At 34.3% G+C, this 26,459-nt stretch overlaps 1 protein-coding gene across 4 annotated transcripts in view; it reads right to left on the reverse strand.

The window, feature by feature from the left end:
• The window catches only part of LOC136038815 (trafficking protein particle complex subunit 8-like), a 109,199-nt gene extending 82,740 nt beyond the window's left edge, over positions 1–26,459 (reverse strand). For 2 of the 4 annotated variants that reach the window (XM_065722207.1, XM_065722206.1), the window contains exons 1-5: positions 26,249–26,459; positions 17,290–17,454; positions 14,739–14,852; positions 9,542–9,770; positions 6,592–6,745 (exon numbers count right to left, since the gene is read on the reverse strand). In XM_065722207.1, coding sequence (XP_065578279.1) covers positions 6,592–6,745; positions 9,542–9,770; positions 14,739–14,852; positions 17,290–17,454; positions 26,249–26,396 — 810 coding nt within the window. In that variant the 5' untranslated portion in view covers positions 26,397–26,459. Of the gene's footprint in view, positions 1–6,591; positions 6,746–9,541; positions 9,771–14,738; positions 14,853–17,289; positions 17,455–26,215 lie in introns of all 4 variants that reach the window. The other 2 variants (XM_065722205.1, XM_065722204.1) reach the window with 1 other exon arrangement.

A 26,459-nucleotide genomic window follows, 5' to 3' on the forward strand; every position in this document is an offset into this window, starting at 1 on the left:
CGAAAACCATAATAACTATGTCTTTGGGGATGACTTACCCCCCACAGTCCCTGGGGGAGGGCTGCAAGTTACAAACTTTGACCAATGTTTACATACAGTAATAGTTACTGGGAAGTGTACCGACGTTATCAAGAGGATTTTTTGGTTTGGGTGTGGGGTTCAGGGGAGGGGGCTATATGGGAGGATCTTTCCTTGGAGGAATATTTCTTGGGGGAAGAGAAATTCAATGAAAAGGGCGCAGGACTTTCTAGCATTACTATAAAAAAAACAATGAAAATATAAACATGAAAAAGTTTTTTCAATTGAAAGTAAGGAGAAGCATTAAAACTTAAAATAAACAGAGATTATTACGCATATGAGGGGTTCTAAAAATACTTTTAGCATAAAGAGCGAGGTATTTAGGAGGAGATAAATACTTCGCTGTTTATGCTAAAAAAAAATTAAGTAATTTCAACTATTTATTCTACGGCCTTTCTGATTCAGGGGTCATTCTTAAAGAATTGGGACAAAACAAGATTTAGTGTGAAGAGCAAGGTATTAACGAGGGGACCAATCCTCTCATATATATATAATCAAAAATATAAGAATGTAAAAGTTTGTTACGTAAGTTAATTCTTAAGTTACGTATTTTGTTTACTAATAAAAACGTTCGTTAATAAATTAAAAGATCTAGTTGCCTTTTTAAGTAACCGAAAAATTGGAGGGCAACTAAGCCTCCTTCCCCACCCCTTATTTCTCAAAATCGTCTGATCAAAACTAAGAGAAAGCCATTTAGCCAAAAAAAGAATTAATATGCAAATTTCATTTTAATAATTTATGTACGGAGAGCCAAAATCAGACATGCATTAATTCAAAAACTTTCAGAAATTAAATAAAAAAAACAAGTTTTTTGAAATGAAAGTAAGGAGCGACATTAAAACTTAAAACGAACAGAAATTACTCCGTATATGAAAGGGGCTTTTCCTCCTCGACACCCCGCTCCTTGCGCTAAAGTTTGATTCTTTCTCGCAACTCTACTTTTTAAAACAATAAAAAACTTTAGCGTAAGGAGCGGGGTGTCGAGGAGGAAAAGCCCCTTTCATATACGGAGTAATTTCTGTTCGTTTTAAGTTTTAATGTCGCTCCTTACTTTCATTTCAAAAAACTTGTTTTTTTTATTTAATCAAGGTCATGAGTTCATAGCTTTTTAACTCATTTCCCTCAACGCGAAGGCTTTTCCAAACTCGTTTTGTGTTTGTCACATAAATTTGTTATTCGTTAGCCATTTTTAATTACCTTAAAATTGCTCCCAAAGAATGTTCAATTACTTCCAAATTTGATCAGTGTGTGCATTTTCGATGACGGTGCAAGAATATAACATCAAAATTCTCCCCTCCTCTTGTATACTCCCCCAATAACGTACAAATAAAACAGCATTGGCAACTGTCCCATTCCCTAACAGTAAAAGTCTAAAGCCTACTTCATCATTGGCGCTTATCTGAAACTGAATTATATTGCAAATATTTTCTTTTGTATTTTTTAGAATATTGGAAAAAAAATTACAGGGAAACAAAGTTTTCAACTGATAAGCTCTCAACAATTTATGTCCTTATATATCAAATATTTAGTTTAATTGTATTAGTTCTTTCCAAAACCATCCAAGAAATACGTAGTTTTCAGTAAAGCGCCAATGACACAGTAGGCTTTAGACTTTCGTAATAAGGAAGGGGGACAGTAGCCAAACTGTTGTTCGTTGTAATTTTTGTTCGTTTTAAGCTTGATTTGGATATTCATTTTAAGTTTTACTTATTCTAAGATTTATCTATATAAGTTTAATATGGCCTCTACGTTTCTTTGAAAAACTTTTTTTCCGGAGTTTTTTTTTTTTTAATTAATTTCTGTCCGTTGTTTTCTTGGCAGTGTTTCAAGTTTTCCGACATTCCCAATTTCTAAACCATTTTTTTATTCAACATCGGAACTTCATCAACGGATCTATCGAAACTATTATCAAAGTAACAAAGGAAACACAATATCAAAGTTACAATAAGAACTTGCATAACTTACAACTCTTGATCCAAGGGGTGCGGGGAAACAACGGAAACATAGTTATTTAGCTTTTGGACTATTTTGAACAAAATTATTATCTCAAAATTTTGAACGAATGCATTTAGCGACAAGGGGGTTGGGGGGGGCTGCTTGCCCTTTTACCACATTTGTCTCTTAAAAGAGGAACTAGAACTTTCAGTCTCATATCAAATGAGCCCCTCCAAAGTTAATACGACCACCCCTACCACAAAAACTGTATACGGTAACGACGGGCAACTTCAATAAACTACATCCCTTGCTCCGGAGGCTGTGGGGAATTTGTCAACCCCTGAGTTATATTTATCTGGCTTTTGTACTATTTTGAAAAAAATGAATATTTCAAAATTTTGATCAGATGCACTTGGGAAAAAAGGGCATGAGGAGGGTGGCTGGTTACCCTCCAGTCAATTCCGACTCTTAAAAACGGCACTAGAACTTCCGATTTCTAACTGAATGAGCCCCCTCTAAATTCTATACGACCACCCCTTCCATAAGAACCTTATATGTTAATAATGGCCAACTATCATGAATTATAGCCCTAAATGGGCTGGGGGGTATAATACCTGGAAACATAGTAATTTGATATTTTGACTTTTTTAAATAAAACGGTTATCTCATAATTCATTGACTGCATTTCGGGAAGAGGGCATGGGGGTGCTAGTAGCCCTCTGGTCACTTTTGATTCTTAGGAAGGGCACAAGAACTTTCGATTTGCAATTAAATGAGCCCCCTCCAAAGTTTATACGAGCACCTCTTTATAAAAGCCTTTTATATCCCCGGGTATGACTTACAACCCTTTCCCCTGGGCTCTTCGGGGTTGTGTCGACCGCAGAATTTTTTTATCTGATCTTTGGACTATTTTGAACAAAATGACTATCTCAAAATCTTAATCGGATCCATTTGGGGAAAAGAGCGCGTGAACGGAGGGAGGCTATTTACCCTCCGATCACTTTTGACTCTTAAAAAGGGCGCCAGAACATCTGATTTCCAATCGGTGAGCCCCCTCCAAAGTTTATATGTTGCCTCTCATACAACCGTTTTATGTTACCGGTATTTTGAAATTACACTTTTAATCTAAGACACAGCATAAGCCCCATTCGGATTTCACACACGACAATGGTGAAGCAGTTTATAGGTACTCCCATCATGAAATTTTACCACCTGACACTTAAACTCCTTGGTTTTGGCGTGGACTAAGTGTGATGAAGTTAAAACTCTCATTTTCGGTTCGCAGTTTCCCCATTCAGCACGTAGTCATTAACGAAAACCACCATTTTCTGTGGCAAATTTTTCTGTCGGATAATAGTTGTAAATATTTTCCTGGATTTCTGGGGGAAACCCGGTATTTCTATTTCAGTAACTTTTTTGTGTAATGCCATCAACCAACAAAACCATCAACTCAATGTCACAAATTAAAACGTCCGGAGTAGCAAAATATTTGAATAAAAAAGATAATGCTATCCCATCTCATCATCATCATTCATCTCATCATAAAGTTAGAACAAGGGATCGAAGTCACGTGTGGTAAAAGGGTCTCAAATATGCTCGTCACTTTTATAATAAATGTCTCAATACGAATTATCCCGATTTATGAGAGTGAGAGTTTTTATCTAGCAGACAACGGTTCCTTCATTTGGTTTCATTTGTTTTGGTCGCTTTTGATAACAAAAGCAAGCCAAAGAAATTTATATTCAGGTGCTGATAATACGATTACTTATGTATGGTTTGATTACTGAGACCGAGTCTGAACTCGGGTGCAGCAGCTAATATTTTAAAATTACCGTAAAATAAAACTCTGTGTCAGTAAAACTGGTAAAATAAGGCAAAATTGGTAAAATATGGTACTCCCTAGAAAATATAGGGTAAAATTGATGTTTTAGAGTTGCTAGCTACAAGACCAGATTTTCATGACCAACAGCTTTTAATGAAATTTTTAATAATTCTAATTTTGTGGGCTTAAAAATGCCCCTCCATATAGAGTTTCATCAATTTAACAAACTGTCTAGTTTATCCCTTTGTTAATCATCTGCCGAGGGTAGTAACTCAGCAATTGGACAGTGTCTGATTTCGGACATCCATTTTGTAAAAAAAAGAATAATTAAAAAAATCAATCAAACTTACCATTATTTAGGACTAGAATCATATAAGTCGTTTTTTTCTACATTTAAAACTAAGAACTGTTACCCTAAAAGCTTGCATATTTAAATAGCCGTATTCAGTCTTCATTTATTTTATTTCATTCATTTATTGGTTCTTTCATTTATTTATAAATTACCGAATACAATTAAAAAAGGAGTTAGTAAAACTTTGATGACTTTGATTAACTAAGCACTGGATCGTAACAGCAAAACATTCAGTAACTTTCACAGTCATTAAGACTGTCTTCAACGGGATTTTCTTGAAAATCTAGCTCCTCTCCTTCAGACTTAGATTCTGATTCAGGTGACCGTACATGTTCCAAAGCCCCCCCCCCCCACTTCTAAACTAAATTCCTGGAGACGGCCCTCAGGATTATATATCAATTTCGACCTCCACCCTTCCAAGGTCTCTCCCTTAGAAATAATTCTTTATTTATCTGAAGATTCTTTAAAAACAACGGTGAAACACAAGGGCCGTTAAACTAGAATAAAAATTTCTTTTACACACAGTTGTCACTAACAACTCATTCGGTAGAATATTCATTGAAAAGCAGGATAAATCTTAGAAAAGGGAACTGGAACTTTCAATTTCCAATTGACTGAGGCCCCTCCAAAACTTGTTCGACCACCCCTTCAATACGAAGTGCCTCTGGGGAAAAATAAATGAACGAACATTAATCTATCAAACCCTTATGGGTCCTTACTGTAGGTAATGCAATACGATTGCCCAAGATTAAACAGGAGAGTAGGAATTTAAATTTTATTCTGATGTAAATCCTGGAATTATCCAAGAGTAAACTAGGGGGATTTTCCTTGGGGAGGGGGATATTCCGTGGGGAGGGAGGGTAAACACCAGCTCCGGGGAAAAGACGGCATGAATACATCATTTCTCTGAGATGTAAAATTTAAATAAAAATAAGGATATTGATTCTGCTTTGGCTCTCAACATTGTTGAAAATCCAAAACTTGTGGTTCTTTTTGATGAGGCAACTTTAATATTTGAAACAAATGGCTTCCCGTATTCTTTTAAGAGGCAATTGAAATTTTAAAAGAAATTTTGTAAATAGAGACCTAGTAAAGGGTTCAAATAACATTTTTTTTCAGTTTAAATTGAGTTCATCTGACCACAATTTTAATGAAAATTAGGTCAGTAGACAAGTCACGTCAATCACTAAGCAGAGAATTCTTGCCCAATGTAATTGGTGAATAGTCTTTCATTTATTCTGGCTTGGTTTTTTTGGTTTGTTTGATTATTCTTTTTTCTCTTCAGTTACAATTAATTCAAAAAATAGTTTTCCTTCTTTTTTTGAGCACTGAAGACGACTGGGCGGAACTCCCTCGCGAAATGTCTGCCTCTATCATTTTTGTTTCTTTTTTGTCCGCTGGCTGACATTACCCTCATTTTTCTCGGCTATTCAAAATTATTTTTATTCTTGTTCGTCAATCCTGCTTGTAACCCTAGGCTATTTAACAGTTCACTGAACTAATGTGATTTTATTTCAGCTAATATGTTACCATTTTAAAATTATAATTATCTGTACTATAATACACTTTATCGTTCTGATAACAGGAGACCTAAGTCCAGGGAACAGAGCTATACACAAAACAAAATCATATTCAATCTTTTATTCTTCCAGCATTTCCATGCTTTTGTATTCCATGCTTTTGTATTCTGAAAATTGCAAGGCGTCTTAAAATATGTCAGTAAAATATGTAAAATACCGGTAAAATACGTACAATACCGGTAAAATACACCAATTACGTAAATAGGTAAAATACCAATTTTAGGCAGGTCCGTAAAATTACGGTAAAATACGCAAAATACCCGATTTTACCGTGACCAATTTTACCAGTTACAACACTAGCAGCAGCCCACTGCAGGGACCGGCGTAGGATTCCAGTGACGAGGTTATGCGAAAACGTCCCCATAATACTTCAAATAAGTAGAAGAAGAAAGAAGAGGCAATAATCAAAGGAAAAAAAAATTGTAGAATAAGCAATAAAAATTCAGCAAGAGAATGTTCTAAGAAAAATAGTTGAACAAATTTTCATATGCAGAAAGATACCAAAAAAGAAGAGCATATGGATAGAGGTGAGACAAGAGAAAAACGGAAATGGGTAAAAAAAAAGCTTTATATATAAAACGTTAGGCCACTTACAACAATATTAAGATTTTTGGGCAAGCGCGACATGCACAAATAGTGTAAGTGGTTTCCCCTCATCAAAATCCAGCAAGAGAATGTCCTAAGAAAAATAGTTGAACAAATTTTCATATGTAGAGGTATATCAAGAGAGAATAGCATACGGATAAAGGTGAAACACGAGAAAAACGGAAAATGGTAAAGAAAAAAGATGCAACTTTATAGATACAAAACGTTAGGCCACTTACAACAATATTAAGCTTTTTGGGCAAATGTGACATCCACAAATCCTGTGTGTGGTTCCCATCATCTTGATAAGAGGTTTGTTTTGAATTTATCACCAATAAATGACAGTTGGGAGCTCCATATGTATAGACCATCTTTTTGAATACATCTTCAGCCCTAAAAAATAGAAAAAATTAATTTAATTTAATTATATTTAATTCAAAAATTATAATTAAGTCCGCAAGAACTGGTAAGTGTTGTTTTAAATATAATTATAACTTAGATAACTTTGCTTTGGCTAATTTATGTTATACGGTATTTGAGGGGACAAAGAAACTTTCAGAATTCACGCAAGAGACATAGATTGAGTAAAATCTTGAAATTATAGTACCATGGACATTTAGAAAGACCAATTAGGCTATACTAATTCTAAACGTTTTGTTTCAGGCACCAAAAAAAGCACGACGTGGAATGGCATAAAACCACTTGGACTATTCAGGGTTCCCACCACAGAAAAAAAAAAGAATAACTAACTTTCCAGCAACAATTCACCAAAGCCTAGTTTTCATGTTTCTTTAACAAGGTTGTGTGAAGTTGATGGCCAACAATGATAGCCCACACACCTATAAGACGCACTGGGCACTATAAGGTAAGAAAACATGTTTTTCAAAGGCTGACAACCGCTTCAACAAGAAAGATAATTTATTCTGAAAAACGGGAACTTCAACAAAAAACCAAAATTGAGAAATATAAATCCTTCTTCAAAGAGTTTGTGGTAACGAATTGTAAGTAAGGAGAGCCTTAGTAAGAAAGAAAGTAAGAAAGGACTTTTTTGGTAAAGGTCTAAAATAGCGGTTCTTCAGAGGGAGACATGCTAGAACAAAAAGAGTTATGTTTGGATTGTTAATTTTATGCTCCGTTTTTATGGTATCACTCGTGGTTTTGAAAATTCATCCCCATCCCTCACCCCCCCCCCCTTACTGGTCAAATATAGCCGTAGACAATATGGAAAACTGAGATGATAATTGTTAAAAAAACAATTCAAAAAAGATAAAATGGGAAAAAACAAGGAAATAAGGATTTATTGACACTTACTGAATATTATGAAGCTATAACTCCATCATATTTTGGTTATATTTTTATATAGCCTCTGTGGCGGGGGGGGGGATGAATTTCCGAAAATTTAAAAAAAACATAAAAAAAGCATAAAGCTTGCAATCTAAACATGTCTCTCTTTTTGCTCTAGCAAGTCTCCTTCTGAAAAGCTGCAGCTCAAAACCTTTACAATATTTTTATTTATTTCCCTAATATTTTACATTATTCTTTGCATAATCTTTCATTTTAGATTTTTCTTGGTTTGCCCTGAAAACAAATAACTGTTTTTGGTTAGTTTATGGTTAGTTATGTTAGGTATTTTGATTAGTTAACGGCGTCTTATTTTCAAAAAGATAAGATTAAAAAGAGGTAAGATGAGAAAATAGCACAAGGTAAGTAGGCTGATTTGTACCATCTCCGTAAGAATTAAAGAAAGAACCAAGAGTATCTTATAAACTTCTTTCGGAAATGTCCCAATTTTAGATATTTGATTCTTGATACATGAATGCCAAACGGACTACACGCATTCAAGCAAGGGTCGAACATGAGAACAATAAATAGTGTTTAAACTATTACTAAATTACTAAAATAATAATAATAATTTTACTAAGTGCTAAATTACTAATTTAGTCGGATTCAAATTACCAATTTACTAAGTTTACTAAATTACTAAATTTAGTAAATTACTAAATTTACTAAGTTTACTAAATTACTAATTACCAAAATAATAGACACGCTAACCTACTAGATCTTTTAAGTTGAATAAAAAGAAAACTTACATCATTATTACGAATTAATCACTGTAGATACATGAGAATTAAACTTGAAAGCTAAGAGCTGAACCAAGTTTTGGTACTCACTTGTAAGCCCATGCAGTCAGTTGTATTGGTTTACCATTAGGAAAGTTTTTTTTTGTGTTAAAGTCAGCTTCACTTTATGAAGGTTGTGTTTCAGTGTCATAAGTAACTGTCTTAAATAAGTGTCCGTAATTAAGTAATAAACTGTCTTAACTAAGGTCGGTAATGGGAATAGATGTAGGGAGATGGGGAGGTGAAGGCTGTATCAAGGGGGAGGGGAATTATCGGGTTTGACCCCCTAAAAAATTGTTCCACAAGTAAAAACGTAACAAAAATGAATATGAACCAATTTTAATGCATTCTTCTAATTTTTTACCCTCCCCCAAGAAAAAGAAAGTCCCCTCCCTTCTGAACTAAAATCCTGGATAACCCTGGGGGGGAGGTCAGTGGGCAGTGAGGAGTTATAACCTTTTTTCTGTATTTAAACAAATAATAATTTAGTTTTTTGTTTCCATTCTTTGTATAATTTCAAGATAAAGGTGGTTAGAAGATACAGCCAGCCATTGGACTTGTGTGGTTTTGTGTGTTTCTTTAGTCTTTTGTAAAATGTAGTTGCGTTTTTATTTTTTTTTTTTTTTTTTTTTTGTAAAATAAAGTGTCAATTTATCTACCTAAAAAAACGTCTTAAGTAAGTGTCAGTGTCTCGAGTGTTTCAGTGTCAGGGTATCCTGAGTCTTTTAGCTTCCACAAGAATTATGGTCCAGACTGTCAGAGGCTATTGAAATATCAGAAAAAAAAGCTGTGGCAAAGATCCCTTAGTTTTTAAATCCTTTATGATAGCACATCGACACAAAATTATGTGTCCAACTATCTTCTGGTCTGAAGCCGGACTGATCAACTTCAAAAGAAAATTAAATAGAAGCAGAAAAAGAAGAGCAGAAAATCAGTGTAAGCAAAGAAAATTGAAAAGACAGGTTAAATTTTGAAGAAATATTTTTTCATAATTTTTTTTTCAGAAATTTTCAGAAATATTCAGAAAAAATATTATTTTTAGAGATTACTAAAGATTGATTCAACTTACTTGGAAATATCGCCTTCCATAGCGTCATGAAGTAGCAGATAATAACGAGGAATCGAGGATGAAAATATCTTCGGGGTCTTGTGGCCATCTAATTTAATGCTCTGTGACGACGACTGATAAACCAGGCCAACTGGCTGAGAGGCTTCAACAGTTTGCTGACTTAACACTTTGCTCAAACTTTCAAACTGACTTAGTGGGTTTGAATTCGAAGTTGAAACAACAAATATACCTGGAGAAAAAATGTCTTTATTTCTTTTATTAATATTCTTTATAACTTCATGTTTATTTACAATTGACTATCCTTTTGCACCCTTTTCTTTGAACAAGGTAACGGAACAAGGATTTAAAATGACGACTTACTAGAATTTCATTTTTATTTTAAAAATGGATTTTTAACCGAGAACTTTTATGTAAATGTGTTATTATTTATTATTTTCTTTGCTGAAGACGGCCCTTAGAAATAGGGCCAAAATATTCAAATAGGTTTTGTTCGTTCACTGTCTTGGGAAAAAAGTCCTCATCATTCTCTCTTCTGTACTTCTATTATGGAAAGGCAGTGTGGTCTTCATCATTATTTAGTTTCATTGCCTATTTTTACTGACCAGATTTTTCAAAGTTTAAGAATAAGTACACCCAAGCCTATCTTAAAATAAATAAAAAAAACTAATTTTTTTAGCTGAAAGTAAGGAGCGACATTAAAACTTAAAACGAACAGAAATTACTCCGTATATGAAATGAGTTGTCCCCTCCGCAATCCCTCGCTCTTTACGCTAAAGCTTTAAATTGTTTTAAAAAGTAGAATTGTGGCAGAGTCAAACTTTAGCGTAAAGAGCGAGGGATTGCGGAGGGGACAACTCATTTCATATACGGAGTAATTTCTGTTCGTTTTAAGTTTTAATGTCGCTCCTTACTTTCAGCTAAAAAAATTAGTTTTTTTTATTTAATTTCTGAACGTTTTTGAATTAATGCATGTTTGGTTTTGGCTCTCCGCACATAAACTATTAAAATGAAATTTGTATATTAATTCTTTTTTTGGCTAAATGGCTTTCTCTTAGTTTTGATCAGACGATTTTGAGAAATAAGGGGTGGAGAAGGAGGCCTAGTTGCCCTCCAATTTTTCGGTTACTTAAAAAGGCAACTAGAACTTTTAATTTTTAACGAACGTTTTTATTAGTAAAAAATATACGTAACTTAAGAATTAACTTACGTAACAAACTTTCATAACCTTATGTTTTTATTATGTATACGAGGGGGTTTGTACCCTCGTTAATACCTCGCTCTTTACACTAAATCGTAAGTTTTGTCCCAATTCTTTAAGAATGACCCCTGAATCAGAAAGGCTTAGAATAACTAGTTGAAATTACTAAAAATACTTTAGCATAAAGAGCAAGGTATTTATCTCCTCCTAAATACCTCGCTCTTTATGCTAAAGTATTTTTAGAACCCCTCATATGCGTAATAATCTCTGTTCGTTTTAAGTTTCAATACTACTTCTTCCTTTCATTTGAAAAAACGTTTTCATGTTTATTTTTCATTGTTTTCTTATAGTAATGCTAGAGAATCCTGCGCCCTTGTCATTGAATTTTTCTTTCCCTATGACAGATTCCTCCAAGGAAAGATCCTCCAACATAGCCCCCTCTCCTCAGCCCCACCCCCAAACACAATAAAATCCCCCTGAAAACGTCTGTACACTTCCCAATAACCATTACTATATGCAAACAATGGTCAAAGTTTGTAACTTGCAGCCCCTCCCCCAGGGATTGTGGGGGAGTAAGTCATCCCCAAAGACATATTTATTATGGTTTTCGACTATGCTGAACAAAATGGCTATCTCAAAATTTTGATCCGTTGACTTTGGGAAAAAATGAGCGTGGGAGGGGGCCTAGATGCCCTCCAATTTTTTTGGTCACTTAAAAAGGGCACTAGAACTTTTCATTTCCGTTAGAATGAGCCCTCTTGCGACATTATAGGACCACTTGGTCGATACGATGACCCCTGGGGAAAAGAAAAGAAAAAAAAAAAAACAAACAAATAAACACGCACCCGTGATTTGTCTTCTGGCAAAAAATACAAAATTCCACATTTTTGTAGATAGGAGCTTGAAACTTCTACAGTATGGTTCTCTGATACCCTGAATCTGATGGTGTCATTTTCGTTAAGATCCTACGACTTTTAGGGGGTGTTTCTCCCTATTTTCCTAAATAAGGCAAATTTTCTCAGGCTCGTAACTTTTGATGGGTAATACTAATCTTGATGAAACTTATATATTTAAAATCAGCATTAAAATGCGATTCTTTTGATGTAGCTATTGATATCAAAATTCAATTTTTTAGAGTTTTGGTTACTATTGAGCCGGGTCGCTCCTTACTACAGTTCGTTACCACGAACTGTTTGATACTACACCAAATGACACACCAATAAACCAGCAGCTATTGGTGCTATGTGTTTTTGGAATTTCCTAGACTATTTCTAAAACGACTGGAGTGTAAAATGAGGAGTGAAAGTGTATCCAGGCTGTCAAAGAGCATAGATATAATTTTTGGGGGATGGTGTGAATTTTTTGGGGATTTATCAGGTCAACTAGAGGATGTATATGACTAAATTAAATACTACTATTTTGTCAACATTTACAAAAAGGTGTTTATAGTCATAATAATAAAGGACCATGCAAGTTACAAACAGTCAGGAAGTCAGGAACTTCTGGCTTCGGTTCTTGGACTAGTCAACTATAAAAAATCCTTCTGCATCTTTTGCGGCAAAATACGCGCATAAAATATTCAAAAGACTGAGACATCACTATAAAAAAAAAATCAAAACCACATTGTGAGTGCTTTTTCATCCAGCGTTGCCGGTATTGCAAATTCCCAAATAGTTTTGGGCTGCATGTTGTTCCTCATTTACCCCACAAGGCAAGAGGAGCCACAGTCTTTGCCTTTACCTTCTGACAAACGTATTTACTCGTCCGTAGCTTTTGCCATTAGTTCCATGCGTATTTGTTAAATCGCTTCATATGCATTGTATATTGACAACAAACCATAAGCGTCAATTTTTAACTCGCATTTTTTTTTTTTTTTACCCATCCACTTTTAACGAGCTCGGACTCTAGCCGAGCCACTCCGCTTTGAGTCTGCTTCATACTTTACGTTTATTCGGAATATATAGAATCGTATAGGCTGCAATTTGACATTAGCCCTGAAATGAAAAAATATAACCAGTAACATTATGTCAAAACCTTCCCGTTGTCGCAAACGCACAGTAAATACTACTCAGTGGTTAAGCAGTATGCCATATAGTAAGAACAGTTATTGAAAAATGGTGATGCTTTCATAACATAAAGATGGGACACCAAAGAGCACCCATTTGGGCACGTTTTAGAAATGAACGATGAGACCCCATACATTTTTTTCGACCACTTCATATAGAATGATTAGTAGTAGAAACTTTGGAGAGAACTCATTCAATTAGAAATTGAAAGTTCTAGAGCCCTCATAAGATTCAAAAGCGATGGGATTAAAGTACTCGTAAGATGCAATTTTTCATAATAAATACAAATTTGGTAAATTTGGTACTAACCTACTTTAAGAACGGTCTAAACGTTGGAGAATAGAAATTTTTGGACCTTAAAAAATAAAAAAAATCCAGACGGTTTATTTTTTTATTTACAAACTCGATTTTAAAACAATAGACTATTCTATGACCCAAGACCTTAATAAGGAGGCTTAAAGCCGGCCCCCCACCCACCCCTCAATTTTGAAAAACCGCTCTACAATATATCGACCAAACTCTACAGCATGAAGCAGATACCGACATGAGTTCTGTGCTAATTCAGAACTTATCAGCGGATAATAAAGCGGGTTCTGCAGTGATTTAACCGCATCCATTTGGGGAATCTTGGTACAGAACGACGGTCTTCCATGTATTTTTCCCCTTGGCAATTTTGCATAGAATGGGTGATCGCAAAATTTGGGAATCGGCTCATTCAATTCCAAATCAAAAGTTCTAGTGTCCTTTTTAAGAGTCGAAAGTGATTGGATTAAAAACATCATTTTCTGGCAGCACAGGCACATGCAAGATGATATAGGACACAAAAATTTTGAAAAATTCGAGTCATAGTTACACAAGATTGTTCACAGGATCCCGACACATGGGTTTTTCACGAAGTTTAAGACCAACAGAAGTCAAATATTTGAGCCTTTTAAAGGAGCCTCTTAAAAACTTATGGAGAAATCATAAACCCAAAAATTACGAGTATGACAAAAGTTGCCTCATTTTGAAATTGTGAAATAAGAATAGGATACATCACAAACGCAGGTACAATTGGCACTGTCAATTCAGTCTCAAATCTTCACATGGTTTAAAACAGCCCCTATAATTTCGTTTTGTTTTTACATTTTACTTCTTTTTTTTTTAGGAGACAGTATTAAATAAACTAAAAATAAAATAGAAAATAACATTAAATGTCGGAAAGATATAAAATTCGTGGTAAGAGGCCACAGCTCACTTACGGTAAAAATAAAAAATAAATAAAAAAAATTAAAATTAAAAATTAAAAAATAAAAAAATATAAAAATAAATTAGCAGATTCTTCTGATCCCTAGGAGATCCTTGGCTGCAGCCTATTCTAGTTTATAGGGTAATACGACATAACCGGCAATCTCAAACATCGCCCTTAACCAGCCGTCTTTTTATGCTCACGCATAAATCTTTATTTTGCTGATTTGCTTTATTTGCGTCTTTATTTGCTGACATAAATGAAAAATATCAGAGACATGTCTTTAGACACATTTATAAATAAAGCCAGGTGAAAAGATACAGTTACATTTTCATTTTTTGTTGGATCAACTACCACCACTATGTCGCCTTGATTTCAGTCACAAAAAAACTTGCTCACAGAACTAATTTTGAACATTTGGAATTAAAAACAGGGCTCCACTCCCCCCCCCAAACTCAAGATTTTGAAGAAGAAAAAAGGCCACCGTAAAAAAATACAAAAGTTTCTTTCTCCCTCTCTACTTTGCACTCTTCTCCCTTTCTTTCTCTATTCCGTTACCTCTCCCATACCTTACCCTCTTTATCGCTCTTCTTTCCTTCTTCCCTTCACTCTATAAAACTCAGCTAATTAATTTTAATGTAATTCTTGGAAATAAATTAAAATGTAAAAACAACAAACTATTAATTGTTAAGACGGACAACTTACAAGCCAGATAGTGTCTAATAAATTCATGGTCATAAACTTCTTGTAAATTCAGGAATAATTCTTTCCACTGGGTATACCATGGTTGAGTCTTTGGTACTTCAATCTGTTTTTTACCTGAAAAATAAATTAACTTAATCAATTTCAAACATGAGTATTTTAACAAATAGATAAACTTTTCAAAAGCATAAAAAAGATGAATATTCATTAATGAACACATTGCCAAAAGGTCTAATCAGAAGAGAAATAATCCAGAAATTTAAATACCTTTACAAGGAGCGAGAATGAATTGCCCGTGTCCTATGGTGGCGCAGTGTGTCCAGTGGTGGCGCTTGGTAATACTGGACCTAGACTTTAAACTCAGATGTAGCAATACGCTACAGGGCCAACGCAAGGATCTTGGTAGTCAAGAAGCGTAGCGTCGTTAATTCAATACATAAATGATTTGTCAAAGGACAATCCATACTGAAGAAAGACGCGTACAAATCCGAAACTACTGGGAGGGGAAAAACAGGATTATTAAGGTAATGTAATACTCCTACTAACAACTCGCTGCAGCACCAATCCACCTAAGGCCAACAAAGCTATGTACGGTCCTCCTCTATTCCAATATATTCAACGCGTCTTTCTTTACACCCTCCCAGGTAGTTCCCATATCCCCTAAACCTTTCCTTAAGAAATCCTCCCACACGAACCGGAGACGACCTGCTTTTTGTCTAAACAGTTAGGCAAAAATGACAATCAGTCATCCTTCATCCACAGAACGGGTCCTAGTCCTCTTTACCTCTCTCTCACTATAGTCATAGAAAGCGGGACTTAACCACACTTTTCGTACAGCCTATTGGTTACGATACTATCAGTTAGTCTGGTACCCAAAATTATACATGGGCAATTTCTCTGAAAACATCTAGCAAACCTTTTTCCGTTCTCTGGAGCGTCCGTGCTTCAGAGCCAATACTTCACCACAGTCGTCACTGTAGCTTCCAATATTCTAGTCTTGGTTTGCAGACTTTTTTTCTTATTATTCCAAACTTCTCTTCAACTGTGAAAAACGCCCTGTGCCTTGGCTATTTCACTTTTAACATCTTTACTACACTTACCGTCTTTACTAATAATAGTACCTAGGTAAGTGAAACTATTACTTGATCTATCTTCTCATTACCCAACATCATATTCATCTTCACTTGTTCCTGGCCTTAGCAACTTAGTCTTCTTACCATTAATTTTCAAACCTATTCTCGCAGCTTGGAACTCAAAAAAATTCAAAGTTTTCAAAAATTCATTCATTTTGCTAAAACCTAGGTTCCCTCCATTTTTTTTAACTCATCAAACCAGCCACTAATCTCATTTCCCAACATTCACTACAGTTAAACTGTAACCATACAGAGCAAAAAATCACTCAAATTCACTTATCTCGTCTATCATTAGTATACCTCTGCTTTTATGACACTATATGGCTCATTTTTCATCGTTCACTTGGTCATTTTCGCTTACTTGGGTAAATCAGCTCCAGCTTTGCCCCCCGCCAGATTTTGATGGAATTCCACCCCTGGTAGATGGGTCTGGTGATTTAAATACTTCTCAATGATTAATGTGAGAAGATTTGGTCGATACATCCTCTCCACTTCCCAAAACTAAGCTGTTGTTTTCTTAAAACTATTGACAACATCTTTTAGACTAATAACAGACACACCAATACCAAGTTAATGCTTCTATAACAACCAGACTCACTCTTACCATCTTTCTCATAAAAAATAATGAAAGTTTCCCTAACATACAAAACGCAAGCCAAACTATAGTTTCTTATAGGAAAAAACTCAAAAGATAAAAAAAAAATTCCATGAAAAACACCAATTTTTCAACAAAATTTTTCAAAAAAAAAAGCAAAGGGCTCCATCAAGCCAAAAATGATCATAAATAAAATCAAATAATCTTCCAAGCATAAAACTACCACAATCACTATCAATAAATAAATGAAAGTCAAAACTAACAGAAATTATAATAAATAGCCTATCAAACACCAAACAAGCAAAAAATTAACATGAGTAGCTGATTACCCCCATGCCTTCTCAAGATAGTAACATAATTTTCGCTTTACTGAAAACAAAATACGTTTTAAATGTTTTCACTTTTTTACTTTAATAAATGTGAAATTATTAAAACCGTAAGGAATAAATATCAGTATCTGAAAATTAAACTAACAATCCACAGTCATTTATTATTTGGTTCAGTAAAGCGCAAATTAAGTTCAATAGATTTAATTAATTATATGTATGATATATATATATATACATATATATATATATATATATATATATATATATATATATATATATGTATATATATATATACAATATTATGTAATATATATATATATATATATATATATATATTATGTGGTATATATATATTATATATATTATGCAATTATATGAGAAACATATATATATTATGTAAGATATATTATATAGATAATATATTATGCAAATACATCTCAAAAACATATCCAATCATGGATAGTAATTTAAGTAGTCTACTCAGTTCCATATCTTACCTATACTTATTCCGACCATATGTGCTGACTGCTGCTGAGAAGCCACCACATTGCTTAACATTTTCCTTACTATCACTGGTGGTTGAAGCTTGTGATTTAATTCTTGAAAACATAGATTCAGACTATTGACTTTCAATTCATGACCAGACTGATCCCTTAAGATACCTGGAATTGAAGAATACTCAAATATTACTTTAAAAAAAGAAAATGTTTTTTTCCAACAGATTTAACTTGCGAATTTCAAATATTTACAATTAAAAGAAGCATAGACAGTACTATCAACATTCACAGCCATAAAGTACTATTTACTACTTTATTTTTCCAAGCCACAACTATGCACACATATGAAGTTCATTTCATATCAGAGATCCTGGCCAGATATATTGGCCAAGATCTCTACTCAGGTAGAAGAAGCAGTAATTAAAATGAAAGAGGGACAGACATTCATGCAACATGATGTCACTGTCTCTTCGAATAAAATGGATGCAATCAAGCAAGATGTGTATGCTGGTCTCAATATGGATCTTAGTCATCTAATGGATAAAACCCTTAAAAGTTATAGGCAACGCATATCTTCTATTGAGTCTTCATTGACTACATTAGTCATACATAAAAGACCTTGAAAGCTCCTTTAGGCCTATCCAGTCTGACCTGGCAAGATTAAATAACCGATTTGAACAGCAGGCTTTAAGCAACCAAATTATTGTCTTTGGGGTAGATGCCACCATTGAGAACACTGAAAGTCAACTCTTGTCACTATGTGCTGGAAAATTTTCTGGCATACTAATTACCCAGTCTGATGTTGTATCAGCCAAAAGAATTGGCAAACCATCTGCCCAACCCTGAACCATGACCTATTGTGGAGTTTTGCAACTTACAAGTTCTTCAACTGCTTCTCAGACAAAAGAAGGATTTGAAAACATCTGGGATACTTTTTTCTGAGATATTTACAAAACCATGCCTACATCTTCTTTCATATGCCAAGTCAAAGCTTGGCTTGTGTAATGTTTTGTCTAGTAAAGGCGACATCCTATATAAAACCCAATCTGAAAGCATGGTTAAGTTCAATGATTGGAATGAAATTGATTAGTGTGCTGTAAATGCAGGAAACTAAATTGATGAATCTAAATTTATTGTTTTATAACACACTGCACTGTTTCTGCAGGAATTTAACTCGTAATCCAGAAATATTCCTCTATTATTCTGTACTGTCTTCATACTGGTGCCACATTATACTTTGGGTCTTTCTTGAATGATATGTACTTTCCCATTAATCCTTCTTTATTTTGTTTGCGATCCTATCACCTTCAAGTGTGCTGGTAAATCAGGAAACTAGAGTAATGTATGTAAAAGAGTAATATGTAGAGTAATGTAAGTAATGTAGTAAAACACCCTGATTTGTTTCTGTAAGAATTTATTTTATGATCTTATAATAGTCCTCTTTTATTCTTTACTGTCCTAACATATTTTTAGCTGGTGACACATAATGCTGTAGGCTAATATTTTGAATTATTTTGTACAAATTTTGTGTTGCACATATTCTGCACAATGTCATCTGAAATACATGAGAAGACAGGACCTTGAGTGTCTTTTTTCAGAAGCTGCAAATAGTTGTGCCATTTACTTTGTTGTCATTGAATTTTTAGATGCTGGTATAGAATGTAAATTTGTAAGTAAGTTTGTCAATCCATACTCAGCTACGTCATGTAGGAATGTAAGTTTCTCAATCCACCCTCTGCTACTTCATGTAGGAATGTAAGTTTGTCAATCCACACTCTGCTACTTCATGTAGGAATGTAAGTTTCTCAATCCACCCTCTGCTACTTCATGTAGGGATGTAAGTTTGTCAATCCACACTCTGCTACTTCATGTAGGAATGTAAGTTTGTCAATCCACCCTCTGCTACTTCATGTAGGAATGTAAGTTTGTCAATCCACCCTCTGCTACTTCATGTAGGAACGTAAGTTTGTCAATCCACCCTCTGCTACTTCATGTAGGAATGTAAGTTTGTCAATCCACCTTCTGCTACTTCAGCCTGCTTATATGGATATTATGCTTATTTGTAATGCTCTTGTAAATGCTCTTGTTAAATGGATTAAATCTGGGTTATTTATCTTTCCTTTTAAATTTTAATTCAATTCTTTCAACCAAGTAGTGCTGGTAAACAAGAGGCACACACATTTGATCCTCTCCTTGAATTTATGGTTAATTCTAGTTGCATTTATCATACTACTACAGAACATATTGATCAGGTCAATCCTGTCTCATTGAAACAGCAGAGAAGGAAGTCCTAAACATTGCAGTCAATGCTGATGAAGTAAATGATTCAAATAGGGCACAAACTTTGATGCTCAATGTTGAACCTTTTCAATTTGCTGCAAGTCATGTTTCCATGACAGAAACCACACAGAGTAATAATATTCTACCACTGGGCATACTATTGTCTTGTATAGTGTAATTAAACTTTGAAGGTTAAATTTCCTGAAACTTCTCTTAATTCAAAGCAGACTATAATTAGCATTTTGCAAAATTATTGACACATGCTTGTTGAACTTCAGCTGGTTATCGAAGTGAATACCTAAATCCCTTACTGAATCCATAGATGAAACAGGTGTATCACCAGAAAATAATGATAAGTTGAGCTTTTTGAAAAGTAATGAAGTATAAAACATTTTTCGTGGATAAAATTGACTTTTTTTGACACGATCACCCAAGTTTAAATTAGAAAATCCTAAATAATGCAAAAGAGGATGAAGAAATTTCAGGAAAAGTGGGGTTAAGAAAATAGAGTGAGAATGGGAAAAAACTGGCATTATTATGGATTTAGAAGGGTTTACTCTCATGTTCAATTCCAAGGAATCTTGTGTAATGCCAATGGTTATGATCATTAGATTTTGTAAAGAAAGTTTCAATAACCAAAAGGTCATTGAAAAATTTCCATTGTTCAAGAATGTATTTGGTACTTATCTGTTATAGCAACCCCACTCAAGAAATAAAGTTAGGTTAATCCTAATGAAATTAAATAAAAAGAATAAGTTTTTTTTAAACTTGTTATAAACTGTTAAGTACTGTTATAGTTATAAACATAAACAAATATAAAACAAGTTTTTTTTAAACTGTTATAGCAACCCCACTCAAGAAATAAAATTAGGTTAATCCTAATGAAATTAAATAAAAATAACAAGTTTTTTAAAAACCTGGCTGCTCCCTCCTCAACGCCCCACCCTTTACTCTAAAGTTTACCTCTTTCTCTAAACTCTACTTTTTAAAACAGTAAAAAACTTTAGCGTAAAGAGCAGGGCATTGAGGAGGAAAAGCCCCTTTCATATACAGAGTAATTTCTGTTCGTTTTAAGTTTAAATGTTGCTCCTTACTTTCATTTAAGAAAATCTGTTTTTTTTATTTAATTTCTGGACATTTTTGAATTAATGCATGTTTTGATTTTGCTCTCTGCATATAAATAATTAAAACGAAATTTGCATATTAATTTTTTTGGCTGAATGGCTTTAAAAGTTTTAATTGGAAGATTTTGAGAAAAAACGAGCAAGGGAGGAGGCCTAGTTGCACTTCAATTTTTGATTACTTAAAAAGGCAACTAGAACTTCTAATTTTTTACAAACTTTTTCATTAGTAAAAAATATACATAACTTACAAATTAACTTACCTAACGAACTTCTATATTTGTATGTTTTTATTGCATACATGAGATGGTTCAATCTTTGTTGATACCTTGCTCTTTACACTAAAGCTCAAATTTTGTCCCAATTTCTTAAGAATGACCCCTGAATCACAAAGGCCATAGAATAAATAGGTGAAATTACTAAAAATACTTTAGCGTAAAGAGCAAGGTATTATCAGGAGGTAAACCCATCATATGCATAATAATTTCTGTTTTTTCTAAGTTTTAATGCTGCTCCTCACTTTCAGTAGAAAAAAATTTTCAGATTTATTTTTTCATTGTTTTTTTTAATAATGCTAGAAAATCCTGCAACCCCTTCATTGAAAGACTTCCCCCATGAGAAGTTCCTCCATGGAAAGATCCTCCCATGTAACCCGCCCCCCTCAACTCTCCCCCCCCCCCCAACAAAAAAAAACCTGAAAACATCTGAACACTTCCTAGTGACCATTACTATATGTAAACATAGGTCAAAGTTTGTAACTTGCAGCCCCTCCCATGGGGACTGCAGGGGAGTAAGTTGTCCCCAAAGACATAGTTATTTGGTTTTTAAACTATGGTGAATAAAATGACTATCTCAGGATTTTGATCTGGTGACTTTGGGGGAAAATGAGCATGGGAGGGAGTCTAGGTGTCCTCGAATTTTTTTGGTCACTTAAAAAGGGCACTAGAACTTTTAATTTCCGTTAGAATGAGCGCTCTCGCGACATTCTAGCATCACTGAGTCAATATGATCATCCCTAGGAAAAAAACAAATAAACACACATCCATGATTTGTCTTCTGGCAAAAAATGCAAAATTCCACATTTTTGCAGATAGGAGCAAGAAACTTCTACAATAAGGTTCTCTGATACACTGAATCTGATGGTGTGAATTTTGTTAGGATTGTATGACTTTCATGGTGTGTTTTCCCCTATTTTCTAAAATGAGGCAAATTTTCTCAGGCTCATAGCTTTTGATGGGTAAGACTAATCTTGATGAAGCTTATATATTTAAAATCAGCTTTAAAATGCAATTCTTTTGATGTAGCCGACCAAAGAAAACGGATGCAACTACAAATATCATACACAAACATTGATTCTTTATTGCCAAAACTTTCAGAACTAAAAGTGTTACTTTATGAAAAGGATGTAGATGTTTTCTGTGTTTGTGAGGTGTGTTGGATGATACATATATTCAAATCCCTGGATACTTACTCCTGAGCAACCTAGATAGTAACCTGTGTCAAAGAGGAGTGAACTCCAGTTTGCCCTTTCAGCTGGAATTCAGTTTCTGCAAAAAAAGTTCTTGTCAAAACTAAGATGAGCTTGTATAATTCAAGCATCCAGAGAAACAGGGCAGTTTTCTACACTAGGCTTGGGATTAAGGTAGATAAAATTGGTTTTTCTATTTCTCAATCTACTAATGCTTGGGCAGAACATGTATTAGTTAGACTTTTGATTGGATTTGAAACTGTGAATATTGGTGTGCTTTACCATAGCCCACCAGCTCCAAACCAACTAGTACCTCAACAAGCTGTTTCTAACCTAATACAGATGTTTGCGATTTAAATTCATCACTTGTGCTTTATGGTGATTTTAATATGCCAGAAGTTTGTTGGTTTGAAGGTATTTGGTACTCACCCACTAATAACCCCTCCTACACAACCACCCAAACCCTTGTTGACAACTTCCTAACTCAGATAGCAGATAGATAACTCAGATAGACATTTGCAACAACCATCATTACTAGACCTCCTTATTACAAATGATCCTGAAAGGATTACTTCCACTTGTTACCTTCCAACTATTGGTGCAAGTGATGACATATGCATAATGAACAATATTAATATTAACCATAGTTGTGATGGTAAACTTAAGATAACTTTTACCAATTACACTTTGATCCATGAAGAATTAGCTAGCATAAATTGGGATGAGGCATTATCAGATGAGATAGATGTTGAGTCTAGTTGGAATTGCCTTAAGACTACTTTACTAGGTGCATGTAGGAAGCATACAAAGGTTTATTGGTCAGACAAACAAAGACTCTTCCATACCTTCCCAGGAATATTAAGAAAATTATCAGAAAGCAAAATAGAGCATGGAATAAATATATAAAACACAAATGTGACAACCATCACAGCAAATACACCATGCTTCAAAACAAACTGAGAAATATGACAAGAAAAGTTATCTGAGACCATGAAGAATCTATTGCAAATGACTCAAAGAAAAACCACAAAAAAATTCTGGCATTGTTACAGCCAACAACGCTTCCCATTGATGCACCAACAGGCTGAAAAATTCAGATGACTCCAGTACTACCAACCCAAAAAAAATTGCTGATTGCACAAATGCCAGCTTTTCCACAAACTTCATCTCTAAGCAACCTGGTATTACACTACCAACAATACCTACTGTAACAGTATATAACCCAATGCCTTCTGTAATAATTACTCAAGAAGATTTATTTAAAATACTAAGAAGTTTAAACTCCAACAAAGCTGCTAGACCTGATAACCTCCACCCTTGGCTTTTGATAGAATCTGCTGCTCACATTTCCCTCCCCCTTGCCAGAATATTCAACATGTCTCTGGCCAAAAAGTCAGTACCAAATGACCAGAGAACAGCAAATATTATACCCATTTTTAAGATAGGTGACAAGGATAACCTGGGAAATTATTGAACAGTAAGCCTAACCTCAGCCATTTGCAAGATCATGGAAGGTATCATTAACTATGCTCTAATAAACTATTTAAAAGAAAATACCCTTATTAGCAACAGACAACATGGATTTCACAGGGGCAGGTCAATTGACACCAATTTTATTCAGTCATATGATCATGCAACTAAAACTTTGGATATGGGTAAACTGGTCAACATTATCTTACTTAACCAAGCCAAAGCCTTTGACAAAGTTGAACACTCATACATGACGCTGAAGCTTAAAGCTTACCAGGTGCATGAAGATGTGATTGATTGGATTGGAGCATTCCTAACTGGAAGATCTCGATGTGTCATGATCTACACTGATAATGGCGATCCAGCTTTCTCCTCCACTTCCCTGGTCATAAGTGGCATCCCACAGGGAACCATCCTTGGGCCAATGTTGTTTAGCATATATGTTAACAACTGTACAACCTATCTATGCAACCTTTTAACATTATATGCTGATGACTGTAAGCTCATTGGACCTGCTGAAACTGAAGAAGAAAGAGCCTGCATTCAGCTAAACCTCAACAGGCTACCCTCCTGGTCATCAACTTGGGCCCTACAATTCAATGCAACTAAATGTAAGGTACTGCACTAAGGGCACAACAACCCCCACCATCCCTACTATACATTGTGGAAAAGGATTTAAAATTCCACAGCCACACTCAGGCTGCAAAAGCTAATCAAGCTCTCAGACTCTTCTGTATCTGCTCTTTTAAACACTATTTTGTATCCAGAAAGTCATTTGTGGTTACAAAACTTTATTAATCCCTTGTCTGTCCCCACCTTGAGTTTTGCTTTTCCCCAAAATAAAATGGACACAAGAGCCCTTGAAAGTGTCCAAAGGAGAGCAACCAAACTGGTCTGGGGCTTAAATAATGTCCCTTACCAGGATTGCCTACAGTCTCTGAGACTTCCAACTCTCACATATTGAAGATATAGAGGAGATGTGATCATGGCATGCAAAATTCAAAACACCTTCCTAGGGAATCAATCAATTTCTAGATTCATTCCTAGGGCTAAGAGCTTTATACATCTTCCTCTACTACTTGGCAATAGGCAAAATTTGATATGGGGCAGGGGGAGGGCTGTTGTATGCTAGGGTTTGCATCCTTTGAACTCCAGTTTGCCCTTTCAGCTGGAATTCAGTTTCTGCAAAAAAAGTTCTTGTCAAAACTAAGATGAGCTTGTACAATTCAAGCATCCAGAGAAACAGGGCAGTTTTCTTTCATATATATTTTCTATAATATTTTATCAATATAGGCTATGCCTTTAATATTTTTTACATCATCTTTGCCTTTATGGTGCTATATGGCTCATTTCTAATTTTCATTGTCATTTTCACTTGATTTAAGAAAATTGGCTCTAAAATTTTCCCCTTAAAGATTTGTACAAAATTAAACCACTATTTTTCAAGATAGACATATACTTGTCTAGAATTTTACTTACTGTACTTGTGTTGAAACATCACAAATTGGGTATTTGTATTAGTATAGGTTTGCCTGTGTAGGAGCATGAAGAGGTGGTTGCCAATTAAAGGAGTTAATTAACAAATATTGTAAAAACAATTTTGAAATATAAAAAAAACTGTTTTTTTTTTGTTTAATAGGGACAGATTGATGCTTTTAACATTAATGTGAGATCAAACTAGAGAGGAAAACAAAATGTAATCATCATATATATATAGAGGGGGGAGGGGTAAAGGTAGGGACATCAAAAATTCTTCCTGGGACACTAATTAGGCTGTATATCCATCACTGAAAGTTCCATTTTTCCTTAGACTAACCACTTCCCAAAAGTTTTACCCAATCCATAGTAAAATTCTAGTTTATTGACTTTTGGCTATCTTGGAAAGGGGTTAGGTTAGGAAAATGAAACTTTCAGGGATGAGTCTCAAGGCTAAAGTATGTCCTGGGAAGGTATTTTGAAGTAGGCACCTCTACTCCTTCTCCCCCTAGAGGGCCCTGACCTTTAAAGATATGTGTGTTATAAAAGTGAAACCTTGCAAAATAGATCTTCTGCTAGAATGAAGAACAACAAAATTGTTTTCAGCTTCATAACTTTGCTCAATTGCAATTTATAAGGTTTTAAAGGTATACAAATACATTTCTTAAATTTTGAAAATAAAGCACTCAAATAGCCTAACAGGAATTGTATTTTCAGAAATAAAGGCAGAGAAAAGGCAACTGGTAACTAAAAATTAAGGTAAAAGGTTGTTTTGTTAAAATTTCAGTAGGTACAGACCTGTCATGTAGGTGAATTTCAGAGCCCTCTAGAGGGAGAAGGAGTGGATACTTCATATATATATATATATATATATATATATATATATATATATATATATATATATGATATTCTTCTATGCCCTATTTATAAAATATATATATATATATATATATATATATATATATATTTTTAATATATATATATATATATTTATATATATATATATATATATATATATATATATATATATATATATATATATATATATATATATATATATATGTATATATATATAGAAAAATTTAAAGAATTCTATACTGATGCCTTTTACCAAAATAAGCTGGACAGATAAAGTTTCTCCTACCCTCAATTGTCACTTCTGAAAATGGAAGCAAAGTTTCATTAAAGGTTAAATTATTCTTTTTAACCAAACTGTCAACGTCTGGAGATACTAAGGTCGCAATGTGTGCTGGAAAAGACCTATGCACAAAATATTTCAAGTCTGAGTCCATCACTTTTACAGGCTGTAAATATTCCTGTTCAAAAAGATCGACATTTGTTCTATAACTGGGCTA

Source organism: Artemia franciscana, chromosome 18 (assembly GCF_032884065.1).
Source record: "Artemia franciscana chromosome 18, ASM3288406v1, whole genome shotgun sequence".
Classification (NCBI taxonomy): Eukaryota; Metazoa; Arthropoda; class Branchiopoda; order Anostraca; family Artemiidae; genus Artemia; species Artemia franciscana.